At 41.0% G+C, this 13,789-nt stretch overlaps 1 protein-coding gene across 1 annotated transcript in view; it reads right to left on the bottom strand.

The window, feature by feature from the left end:
• kcnip3a (Kv channel interacting protein 3a, calsenilin) overlaps positions 1-13,789 on the bottom strand; it is a 42,462-nt gene that overhangs the window by 19,869 nt on the left and 8,804 nt on the right. Inside the window, exon 2 of the mRNA XM_084359532.1 lies at positions 8,523-8,697. Coding sequence (XP_084215658.1) covers positions 8,523-8,697 — 175 coding nt within the window. The remainder of the gene's footprint in view (positions 1-8,522; positions 8,698-13,789) is intronic.

Below are 13,789 nucleotides of genomic sequence, written 5' to 3'. Positions count from 1 at the left end.
TACCAGGGTCTGTGGAAAAGGTGATAGTGATTGAATGTTTCAGTGTGTCAGTGTGTGCGTGTGTGTGCGGCTTTTGTCCGAGGCCACATTTGAAAATCTGTTTGAGTTTGTGACACCACGTCACAGTGTGAGAGGGAGAGATAAAAAAGAGTCAAGGGATCAAACAGCCCCGCACAGCTTCTGACCTTTCACATCACACACATCGCACACCTCCACGTTTCTTTATTTCTGTCTCACTCCCTTCCTCTCTTCTGATCGTTGTCCACATAGAAGTGTGACTATAACTCCTGTATACTCTGTCTGACTCTTACAGACTCTCTGCTCTACAAGTTCCTGCTGTTGTGTGCTTATAAAAGCTCAAGCAAGCGTCCATTATCTCCCTGCATACAGTCACAAGTATAGAAGGGGGTTGGCAATATGGAAATAAGAATCCTCCTTCTTAGAGTGGTTGGTACAGCCATCATTAATATCATCAATTCAGAAAAATGGATGACTTTATCATTATTGCTTGGCCCACTTAGCTAGCACGTTCAATGCCTTGGAAGTGTATCAGTTGTTATGATACGTTGTGTGACGCTACGCACCAGAAGTAGCGCTCATAATCATTTCCCCAGTGACCTCCCCTGGAAACTTGTGGATTAATTGTGAATTTTATGGAAAATCTATTACCATTTCCTTTGATTGTGGTCACAGTCTGATTCCCTGCTGTGTTTACGGCTACTGCTGCAGTTTATGACAGCGAAATGGATTATGGAAGATAACTGAGTCTTAATTTCCCACATATCCTGTTTTTAATTCGCAGCGTTCTGTTTTTAACAAACCACAACTCGCATTTACTGTAAATCCTTATGACTTATGATTTAAATGGAGCATTTATTCCTGGACTGAAAACTCTACGGGGAGGAGGTGTGTCTGAGGGTTTCCCAGCGTCATCTGCAAAACAACAAATGACTAACTGCAACTCCTGCATAGAAACAACTTTAACTTGACTATTATCCAGAAGAAAGAACTGAGACATTTAACCTGTCTGCTGGAGATCAATAATCAACCATTAAACACATAGAAGTCGTATAAAATACAAAAAAGCTGCTCTGTTACTTTCTGTTAGCACAAAACCAAATTAAATAAACCAAAAGTCTCAACAACCCTGTTTCATCTTTCTCAACACTGCACACTAAAACTGTTTTGATAGTAATAAGTAATACAATTTTATTATTTCAACAGAATTTTGCAAGTTTCAGCTTCTCAAATATGAATAATTTCATTTTTTCTTTTTCTTTTTACTCTTCTATGATTGTAAACAGAATATATTTGGGTTTTGGTCAGACAATAAAATACATCTAAATACACCACCTTGGTTTCTGGGAACTTTTGGGCTAAAATTAACAAAATGAAGATAACTGTTAGTTATGGCAACAATACTCAATATTTTGGTGCCACAGCTGCCATGTAATATCCCCTCTGTCCACCAGAGGGCACTGGACACCATACAACATACAGCAGAAGAGGACAGCAGCTCACCATCATTCACTAACACAATCAAAGAGCAAAGAGAAGGAAATGAAATACGAGAGAACAGATCACATTTTTGTGTCTATTCCAAGATCGTAAACAAGCTTACTCAGCTGTTGTAGATGCTGTGTGGGTTGTCACATAATCAGTTTCTATGTTTGACAGGGAGATGATTGATCAGGAACAAATAATACATGGATAAAACAAGCAACAGGGAAATATAATATGAATAAATGTATGCTGCATGAGCTTATTCTCTGAGTGAGAATGTATTTCTGCGCACGTACAGAACCAGCTGATCAAACAGTGAACACATCGCAGAAAGCTGATTATATCCTTCATGTCTTTTTAATGCTCACATCTTCCCTAACAAGCTGCTCCAGGGACAGAAGATGAAAACTTTTCTTCACGTTGCACAAAGTGTTGACATGAGCTGCCCTCTCCACACTCAGTAAACAACACCCGAGACATTTATATTTGCTGCATGGCCTCTCCACTAAAACTTTCTACGAGAGCTGCAGGAATATAACAGAGGTCATTAGGCGGAGAGATGTCAGCTTTCAGGCTTTTCCAACTCCTGCTACGTCCACCTCGCCCCTTCAACTGCCTGATACGTTCCAATTAAAACCAAACGCAGTCTCACTTCCATGTGAGGTAATCCCCTTTTCATAAAACCACCTCAGCTGGGCAGGTTCAAAGCCAACCCCAGCTGTGTAATTAAAACAGGGACTTCTTAATCAAAGCTTATTTTTTCCTCCTTCCCTGGTTGTTGCTTTATTCCCCTCATTTCTCTTTATGCAACATCCAGATACCTCATCCCTCTCTCCATGCTATGCTGAAGGCAGAATTAGGTTTAGGTAATGGATCAGTGGAGACCTGAACCCCCTACCTGTGCAGGAATCCATTATGAAAATTCAGACTGGGGGCTGTTGAGAGGAATATGTGACGAAGAGAGGCTAAACAAAGCCGAAGGCAAAAGATGGCTCTGCAGAGAACATTCATCATCAAGTCTGTTTTTTCCCTTTAATGTAACACTGCACACTGAGGTGTCCTGTCCTCACCTATCTGTACCAACCTCAAGAGCATCTGGGACAGAGGAAACAGCGGGCGATAACAGACAGAATGGGACTGATGATCAGCGCTTAAAAAAGGAAAGCGCAGGGGGAATGAGTGTGGATGAACAGGAAACAGTGTGGGGATGAAGACAGAGGGATACCCAGGAGTGCTGATTCAGCCGGCAGTGGTTTGGTGATGTTTGTTGGATGAAAGGACACAGGAGGAGGACGGAGGATAGACTTACACCTAAAAATCAATGACGGACGGAAGGACGTACTAACTCAAGAAGGACAGACTGGTCAAAAGATGAACAGTAATAAAAATAATCATCTTAATTTGGAAAAGGTGCCTCTGATCAGACAAAACTAGCAAAAAAGTTTACATCAGTAACACTCCCAGAAGTCTCCTTTACTTAAATAATAAACAGAAAGAAAGAATATGTTTGATAAGGAGCACCTTTTAAGTCTTATTTTTCTTCATTACAGTACGAAAGTCTTTAAAATAAGACTCAGTAATAGTGGTTACGTGATTAAAAACAGCACCTCCCTCTGGGTCAAACAATCACACTCAAGTGAATCACTGTAGGCACAAGCCCCCTCTATCCTTTTCTCTTTCTTTACCAAAGTAAAAGTACCAGAACAACAATGTAAAAATACTCCATTACGAGTAAAAGTCCTTCACGAATCAGCTAAATGTGCCTGATGTATTAAAACTCATTACAACTAGTTTTAAATACTTTAGGATGCCCAGTGGATCTCAACAGAGGCACCAGGGCCCGTCCAAGAGTCACAAGAACAAACTGAGAAACTTTTTATCTGATTTAAGGGTTAGGGAAATGGAAAAAACTTCTGCTCCACCAATTTCTGGTCTCTTTTTTGTAATAATTTTGTAACACAAATATTAGTCAGATATGTGTGTTTTTATAAAAATATATTTTCCTCTGCCATCATCCTTTAGAAACATTGATAAATGAAATTCCCAGATTCATTCACATGATACCAGACAGGCTGATCACCTTCACCTTCCTTTTAATAAAACGAAACATGGCCAGTACTCACTCAGATATCATGGTGTACAGATATGGAATACCAAAAGACACGTTGTTAAGAGCTTGTCATGTTCTCTTGTATATATAGAGTATAATATATAGTTTTTCTGTTTATTGTGTGTGTTTTTGTTGTCATTTAGTTTTTATTGTATTGTCCCAAATTATGATATTTCTTTCGGTAAGGAGGGGCGATCCGTTGTATAAGCCTCTTGACCTCTCCTGACACATCTCTTGTCTTTTAATTATTTGATTTTGAGTAGCCCTATGAGTGCAAATAAAATATAAATTCATAAACAAAAAATTGGATAGTTTCACCTCTTCAGGCCTTAAACAAAGGAGCCCAAACTAGACACTACTTGTTTTGTGAGGAATATTCTTTTGTATTTTCCAAGCATACATCTTAATTTGAAAGTAGTAGAAGTAGAAGTACAAATACCACAGTTTTTTGGTCACAGATAATAGGAATGACAACAAAAGTATATACATATAATTGTCTTGAAACCATGAAAAACCACTACTGGTACAACTGGAAATGAACCCTTACCTTAACAAATTTGTGAGCACAGAAGAAAATATCAGTGTAAATCTATTTAACTTTAAGTTTTAAGAAGCAGAATTAAAAGAGGAAATACCTTGAACTAACGTCCCAGTGATGAAGCCAAAGAAGCAGCGCAGCAGCTTGGTGATCTCATTTTCACACTCTGCCTTGCATCTATTCATCCTCTAAACTTTGACCACCTGATCACAGCACCGAAGTGTAGAAAAAACAAAAAGAAAAAAAACGAGACCACTCAAAACACTCCACAAAGGGGGAAAAATCAAAGAAGAAACATTCGGAGAAACTTCAGAGAAAAGAAGAAAGACGCTCTATGTTCAGTCGCTAAGTTGGACAAATTTTAAAGTGCACGCTAAAAGTCTCCCAGAGGATGTTTCCTTGGTGTGATGTTGCCTTTATAGAAAACTCTCTAAAGCTCCTTTTTCAACTGGTGTCCCAGTTTGCTTACAGGTGATCACTCCCTCCTCCTCCTCCTCCTCCTCCTCCTCCTCCTTCTCCTCTTCTCTCCTCTTTCACTTGTTCCTCTCCTCTACCCTTGTCGCCTCAGAAGAGGTGAACTGAATTGCATGATGTTGGGTCTGTCCTGAAGCTTCGGTCGCTGTCGTTTCCTTTGACCGACCCTGACAAGCCACAACACGCAACACCGACACCCGTAAACACTCCTCCTGTTTCAGCTGTCGTCAGGCCACAGCGACGCATGGTCGCCGGGACACGCTCACCCTCTGAAGTTCACCTCACGTTTTCTTGACAGACAGAAGTCACGAAGAGAGAAGCCGGTGTAGAAGTATTTCACAGTTCAGTGAAGAAACCAAATCTCTCTGCTCAGCTTCCCCTCCCTCCCTCTTTTGTCTCTCTTCCACATCTAATCCGACTCATATTACAATTTTCATATATAGTCTCATCTTCGTCTCCCCTAAATGGCCTCATTTCTTCCCTCTTCTTCTATGGTGTGGGAGTCACTTTAAATTCAGAGATTAAACTTTGTGCTGAGTGTAATTTATTACTACCAAATGAAAAACTTCTCCACGCTTATCTAGAGCAGATAGTAGCAGAGTGGGGGCAGCTTCAACATTTCTGGGTTAGAAGCGAAATAATTCAATTATTTATTAAAAAAAACTATGACCTTGACTTGTTTAAATCATATGTCATTTGTGTTTCAAACAAGAAGGCAACCCAGACACTCAAACAAAACATTTTATTGACGGAGCCAATGCTTTTCAATCAGGTGTATCTCTTCAGTAGCCAGGGTAAGGCGTCGAAGGCTTATGAAAAAGTAGAATTTAGGATTATGTCAAAAAAGAAATATAAATATTTTTTAAGGACAAAAGAGGACAATAAATACACAAATAGCATTACAAATTGGTGTGAGTTTTCTTCCTTTTTTCATGTTACATTACACAAACAGATTGCTACAAGCTTCTGGGACTTGAAGTAAGAGAAGTACAAATGGTTGTGGTTTATAATTTAGTGTGATAAAGGGCTATCAAGTTTCATACTGGATTAGGCTTGAGACTGTTGGGCCAGTACAGTTAATTCTGTTACGTAACATCCATTAAAACGAACACATTTTGAAACATGGAAGGTGGTGTTGATGAAGAGGTACTCGAACTCATCTGATAAGGCTGTGAGGTTACGCCACACAAAAAGGCTCAGAAACACTGAATCGAATGATCAACGCTGCATTTAGGACTTCAAAGTCTCCGAGTCTCCCCCAATGCATCCTCATCTCCCTGAGAAATTTAAGACTATAGCAACGAGGAAAACTTTTAAAAAGCTGTCATGGTCTAATTGTTTCGAAGAGTTCTCCACACTCACAGAAATGTAATTCATGGAGGAATTTAAAAAATCCTTTCTTTGTCTTCTGCTTTCTCTGTCTTCAACCTTTCCAGTCCACCTGTAGACCTTTGTTGCGTGTCACTCCCCTCTCATCATTTCCCTTTAATCTGCTTACTGTTACTGTCCGATAGAGCTGTCGTTCTCAAACTTTTTTACATCTCCTAAAACAACAAATCAGACCATGAACTCCTATATGATCTGACAAGAGTTTTGCTATAGATTTATAGATGATTCCCGCCTTTTACCACATTTGCTCAACTATACTTCATATCCAGCAGTCTATCAAACAGTTATCCAGCTCATCCCTGCTAAAACCACAGCATCCGATTCAACACCACCACCATCACCCCACCTCTCGCTGATACACATCTCCATCTCTGCGCTGCTATTTTTAGCAGGTGGCCATTACCGAGGTGAGGGCTTGCCCACCGACAATGCTCTACCTCTGTTCCCCTGGCATCACTGTGCTGAAATAGACCCCGTCACAGCCCCGCTTTTCTTTCTTTCTCTGTTGCTGTCTTTTACTCACTGTGCTCCTGTTTCACCAACACAAAGAGCGCTTTCAACGATTTTTGCAACGTTAGACAGAAAAGAAAGACGTGAAGGATAACGTGTGTATGTGTGTTAAGGTGTGTCAAGTTAACTCCAGTAACATGTGATCTGTTTGTCAAAAAGACCCATCTGGACTAACAACAATACCTGAACCGGCTGCAAAAACATTTTTCTCAGCATCTTCATCATTTTCCGTCTAAAGAACTTTATTCCAAGCAGCCTATAATAGGGTTTCCATTCAGTAAAAGTCCTGTAAACTTTCCAAAAAAGGGAACAGATGTCTCCTGTTGCCACTTGGAGCCGCCAAAGTGTAAAATTATCCTTTGAAGCTGTGAGGAAAAACCACATAGCAGCACTAAACAGGATTGTGCGATAAGCCACAGGGCCAGCTCTTATGCGACTGGGTTTAGCGCTCACATTTCAGTGACCTGCTAGAGTACCATTACATGGTGCATGAGGCTAAGCCGACCTCAGACCTTTAAGGCAGGCCACTATCACACTCATGTGCTTCATTTGGTTTAATGAAATCTCTCCTGAGCCCGAGGTAATGTTTACTTTTTAATGAACATGGCCTTTATTTAAACCCTTAAAACTGTTTTGAGACCCCAAACAAGGTTTATGTTTTTCTTTTTTTCTTTTTTTTTTCACAGCACAAAAACAGCTACAAGCAGATAATGAGAAAAAGGAGGAGAATACAGTACATGGGGCCGAAAAACATCCGGGAGGAGGTAGGAAACAAGGGCAAAAAAAGGAAAGGAAGTCATAGGGGATGAGAAAAGGAGGTAAGGAAAGGGACAAGGAAGGACAGGAAGAAGTAGGTAAGGGAACAAGATGATGAAGGACAGGAGAGGAGGCATAAATGGACAGGAAGAAGAAAGGAAATAAGGGGGAATGAAAAGACATAAGGGAAGGATACAAGTAGACAAGGAAAGCGAAGGGAGGCATAGATGGACTAAAACAAGTTGGGTAGAAGACTAGTAGCTAGAAAAGAAGCAGGAAAAGAAACAAGGAGTTAGTGAAGGAAAGGAGGCTGGGAGGGGGAGGACGAATTAGGGTAGGAGACAAATACAAAGTTAAGGAAAAGGAGCTAACGAGAGGAGCGAGAAGGGTGAGGGGAAACAAAACTAAATGAAGAGGGGGTAGATAGATGGACTCAAAGAAGTTGAGAAAGGAAAGGAGGTCATGAAGGGGAAGGGGAGGCTAGCAAAGAAAGGAGGAAGGAAGGAAAGGAGAGATGAATTGGCATACCTGATTGCTTTAAAAATGCTAAAAAGACAACAAAAATAATAAAAGGTGGCTTTTATTTGGATGGCACTACATTTTTTTCACATTCTCATCAGTAAAAAATATGAGAAGAGGTTGAAATCAACAGTTGGTGATAAACTACAACCAGTTTGTAACGACACTGAGAGCTTAGGAGTCAGACTGAAGGCTTTCATTCACAAACACTTCTCCCTCCCTCCCTGCAGGCAAAAGATTATTTGTGCACAGTCACATCTGGACCACTGGGTGGAGCACAAGAACAAACCAGGACTGGAGCCCAGTCCAAGCACCATACTGGATCCAGGAATGTAGGTTAAATATTCAGGAAGTCCTATTGACTTGAGTTTCACCAGAACAGTCTGCATGTATGTGTGTTTGTGAGAGGGAGAAATGGTCAGAGGCAGTTAAAGAGGCACAGAGGAGGGAGAGGGGAACTGTGCAGAGGTTATTAATGGTGGGTTGAGGGTGTAGGGACATTTGACAAATGAGTTTGTGCAACTAAATGATCTCTGGGGAGTTGACCCTGTGGTCAATGAGTCGGTCTTGCCCACAGGGACGTCAGGAGGCCGGGAGTGGTCCAGCCAATCAATTCGGCGATCAATTCAAACACAGTTAGTTACACTTGTTGTGCATTCACCGCGTTGTCAGTCTCACCAACACATCACACTCACACATGATCGGTTTCTCCCCTCCTCTCACCTTTTTCCTGTTGTTGTGTGCTGGCGATGATCCATTTGACCAGGCAGCACTTCATCAGAGCTTTCCGAGAGAACCGCGGCTTTTGCCACTTCCCAGAATCCTTCACCCTGCCCGGTGCAGGCTCCACGCCATTGGCATCTCCCAGCAGGCTGCCATCGACCACCTTGCCATCCGCCTGAAGGGAAGGGAACGGGAGAGAGAGAGAGAGAGTTCAGGTCGATATGGAAATTAAACAAACTAAGCTTTAAATTAAGCAGGAGATTGTGCGTGTGCCTGGAAATTATGATTAGCTTCTGATCTGGAGGTTTCTCCAGAACACGTTAAAGAGGATCAAACAGAGTTCAGCTCATCAGATCTGTCATGTTTTATGAGTTTTTTGGAAAGTGTGTGTCCAAATCTACTGTCTGCTATAGCTACACTTTCTACATGAGCATTTGTACTTTAATGTGCAAGAACTGGACCAGGCAGACAGACAGCAGAATCTGAGCAACTGTATCATTAACTTGGAGTTGTGTTTCTGTCCACCTGTTGAATGTAAGTCAAATATTCATTCTCTTTTAGCTCTGTTTTTGGTCTCCTCCAACTCCTGAGGAAAACATCTGGCTCTCTAGCTGCTATATGCTCCCCTTTGTTTTCCAGCTAGTCGCTAACTGAGTTTATCGGCTGTTTGGCGCTGAGCAGGTAATGATCAATTGGCTTAACAGCACTTATTCAGTGAAAACAGTGATGCTGATGACAGAGTGAACGAAAAACGTAAAGTTGCAGCCAAGAAAAACAAAACAATGAGCTAAAACATGCTAAACACTTTGAATACTGGTGTTTTTAAGAGGTAAGGATACTGCAGAGGTGGGAGAATATTCTATGTGGGTTTTTCCAAACCCCTAGGATATTTGAAAAGCCTAGAAGAGCCACACAATTAAATTATTTTATCCCTGTCAAGTTAGCTGGGTTAGGGGTTACGCTAGCTAAAGTGTCTTGTGTGCATGCTCTCTGGGCCCCACAACGCAGGTCGTTTCCATGCGCCACTGAGCAGCTTTCATTGGAATGAACGGGGCTCCAACTCCAACACAGCATCCAGATTTCCCTTGTTATATCCATGGTCTCAATGAGTGTCACCTTTCATATTTCATGTATATTTCATAGCCATTTGAGCCATCGTTTAAAAATATTGATCAGAGCAGCTGTAAGTGTATACTGGATTGTTTCATACAATGTTTAGTAAGCTAGCAACACAAGGGAGACTAATGATAACTCGACTTAACTAGTGTACTTTTTGTTTTACTGCTGTTATCTTGATTTGTAATATTTATCAGCCCCGACAGCATCGGCTGGTAATGTTTTTCCCCTTTTGAGTGTGTGTGTGTGTGTCATCATAGCAAAATGTGGTTGTGGAGACATCTGTTATAGCAAGAACTATATAGCAGAAGCAGTTTTGAGTACTTTGTGTTGACAGATGTCTGCAGATTGTCAGTGCGATAGCATGCAAGATGCAAGATGCAGTCATGAAACCTCACAGGAGTATAGTTGAGATCAAAACGAAGGCTGTGTTTGAAGATGGGTATGGTCCAGCTCATGGGTACTGAGTACTCATGTAATAATGTGGTAATCACTACCGATTGTTCTTGGGTCGGAACATGATAATGTTGACGGATGTAACGGCTGGTGTGATGTCTTCACAAGATGGTCTCTAGTTTCACGTGTTTATTTTAATAAACACATTACATTCAAACAAAAAACAACTTGACAAAATGCTGACTAAGTTTTTAAATTGGGTGTCGGTGGTGACTTTCCCGTGCTGCTGCATCAGTAGCGCCATTTGGATTCCTGTGTTTGAATGTGGATTGCACACAAAAGGTTTTACAAGCCAACACCACCATGATGTATGGCTTCCCTCACCATATGGTCTTGAACATATTTTAATGAGAATGGATTTAAAACGTTGGCTGCGAAGAGAGTGGCTGACAACAATCTACTGACACTGAGTGGATACAGGAAAAAAGAACAAAGGGAGCCATCTTTACTTTCAGTGAGAGATGACACTTTGAGGAGAGTTGATTTCCACTTCATCTACAAATCTGTGATTTTTCTGGTGAAAATGTGCAGCCTAGAGACAGCTTTCTAAGAACTAAGGGTGGAGGTGAGGTTACTTTAATATTCTGAGTTAATCGCACCTTGAAATATCTACCGACTCCGACGAATTAAAAGCCTTTTTCTTTCCATTTTCATATTCAGCCGCAATTTATCATCGTGGCTCTTACTATGCGAGACCAATCCCCTCCAACTCATTCATATTCAGCGTTTATCCTCTTTCATCAATGGAGATAAACTTGACTTCGAAGTTTTTTTGCTCTAATATAAATTTAAATTTCTTCCCTTCATATCTCGGTGTCACTTTAGTTTCTTTTGCAGCAAAACAGTGATTTGATCTGATGTGATATAATTTAGCAAGAATTTATTTTCTCAAAGTCTCAAGAAGCTCTTTTAGACTGCTCCTGCTTGGTGCATGGAAAACACACACACAGGGAAAACACACACATATATGCACACTGGAGCAAGTGTTGGGAGGAAGATGAAAGACGTGAAGACAGAACAAACAGAAGCTCTGTTTACTCTGTGGGGAGGAGAGGAAAGCAGAGGATGACAGAGGAGGAGAAAGGGAGGGAGATAGGAGGAGGGAGCACACACACAGAGGATTTTAAACGCCTATTTGATCCCATGGGAGTCTGACCAGGCAAATCCCTTAGTTTAAGGTAGTGAGAGAGAATGAGAAAAAGAAAATACATAAAGAGAGAGAGAGAGAGAGAGCAAAAGTGAAAAGATGTGAGGAGAACAAGGTCTGCTCATGTTCCTGGAAGAACCGAAGCCAATTAGCATAATGAATACCGGCCTATCTGAGAAGAGGAACAAAGGACGAGCAGAGGACGGAGGGATCGAGGATGGGAAGATAGAGGAGATGAAGATATGAAAGCATTTTGCTGGGGAATACATTTGCAAGGCTATTTCGGTGCATCTTCCGCATGAACAGGCAGATAAAAAGGGCAAAAGATGAGAGGGGAAAGGGCGGGGAAGGAGGGAGGAGTGAACATCTGCATAGATACACACTGAGTCGAAGTGGCTCATAACATAATGAGAAGACACCGAAATGGAAAAAAGATGACGGAAACTATTCCATTTATCCCCACATCTATTTATTCACAGATCAACAGTGGCACAGCAGAGACGCGTAATACGAGAAAAGGCAGAAGTAATGAGCTCAGCAGCGACTCGCTTCTTTGGAGAAGTAAATTAGAAGACAGAATTGTTTTCAATGTGACTTTTCAGTGGATGTCACAAATTGGAAAGAGGCCGCGAGACAAACAGATGCAGACAGACGCATTGTAAACACAAGAAAATTCAGGGCTGCATTGGTTGTTTGTTCACGGACCGCTGGACACGCAGGCACACTAACAATCGTGAGGCGTACACACACACACACACACACACACACACACACACACACACCCAGAGTTTCAACTAGTATTTTTTCATGTTATGTTCCTTCTTAACGCTTCAGCTAGCTTTGTCCTGGGGCAGCACTTCCCCCATAACATCTTGCAACGTCCTGTGAACCACACATACACACACACACACACACGCACACACACACACACACACACACACACACGCACACACACACACACACACACACACACACACACACACACACACACACACACAAGTATGCATGCTATATGGCAGAGCATATACCCATAATGCTAAAAGCAAACAGAGCAGCGACGTGGTGCACATCGCTATGCTCTTCCATAAATTTTTGAATATCATTCGCCATGTTGTTGTTTCAGTGAATGTAGGTTTACATGAAGCGTAAACTGTGGCCTCATTACATGAGGTCTTCTCACTGGTAGGCCACTGTACCCAACACAGAGAGAGACAAATTAAAAATACATGGAAAGAAAAAGTGAAACAACCTCTGGGCATCTCCTGCAAAAACATGAATGTAAACTTCACATCTATTTAGCACTGAAGTGGCAGATTGTCTGGGCACAAGAGCGACCAGAAACTGAGAAAGACATTAAATAAATTCAGACTGGAGGACACAGACAAACATGGCGACCCAGGGAAAACAGACTTCTGCAAACAACAAGAGAAGGTAGAAACAGAGCAGCATTGCTTCAGTACAACCTATACAACAACAGGAGCATAAAAAATCTTTACTGAAATAAAACTCAAATAGGCCTACCAGGGGTTCAACACACTCTCAGTTCACACCAAAATTCAATATTTACCTTGGGGAAAAAGCTGACATTGTAATGGAAGAAGCAAAATGTGTCAGAGCCGGAGGGAACGCGAGCAGAATAACTTGCCAGAACTCCTTCAAAATCTGACCTCTTCTTTTGATTTGATTTTTAGTACCTATTTTCTTCTCTTTTACAATTGTAATCAATGGTTAAACTATATCTTATCTTTTCAGATATTTTTTTACTTATTTATTTATTTAATTCTTCAATAAGAAGATTAAGCAAAATTGAATGGGGTGGAGAAAAGGAACACTAGAAGGACAAGCGATGAAGAGGGAATAGAGAGCGCTGTAGTCTTGTAATGTCATATTAGCTGACGGGAGTTTTCATTAATAAGTTATATGTGATTAACATTCCACCAGGCCAGAGCTGAGATACAACATGTCCTCTCTCTCTCATATTCTCCTATAATGTCCCAGCTCATGTACTGTAGCGTTCGCTCTGCGCGACTGCTTCTTCAAGGTCATAATGTGCTTAAACATGCCAGGACTCCCTGACTCTCTAGGGATAATCCTGCTGTCACAGAGAATTAAAAGAAAAGTACTTTGACACAGTCGGTGAATATTAGTCTACTATAGTCATTTCATTACCAGATTCCTGATTTAAATTAACTAATGTATTTTGTACTATTATTGTGAGAAAATGCCGACGATCAAAGAACTTTAAACCCAAGATTTGCTCGATATATTACATGTTTACTTTTTAGCTGAATGACTACCTGAATGTTTTGTAAACTAATTGAATAAAGAGAAAGAGAAAGGTCTCACTAATAGATTTATTGGACTGCAATCTTAGCAGATCAGGGTATTTATTTGATTGGGATCCAAAATGGACTTGGCTAGTGAATCCCAGTCCTACTAATATTAGACAAGCTATTTTCGACACAACAGCAGCCAAGCTTTGCTGGGAGTTTTTTGTTTACTGCCTCTCCATTCAGAGAAGGGAGTATCACACTCATTCATACACTTC

The sequence above is a fragment of the Pagrus pagrus genome, assembly GCF_965226575.1.
Source record: "Pagrus pagrus genome assembly, chromosome: 8".
In the NCBI taxonomy this organism is placed as follows: domain Eukaryota; kingdom Metazoa; phylum Chordata; class Actinopteri; order Spariformes; family Sparidae; genus Pagrus; species Pagrus pagrus.
Note: the sequence above shows the minus strand (reverse complement) of the source record. Positions and strands in the feature narration are given on the sequence as shown.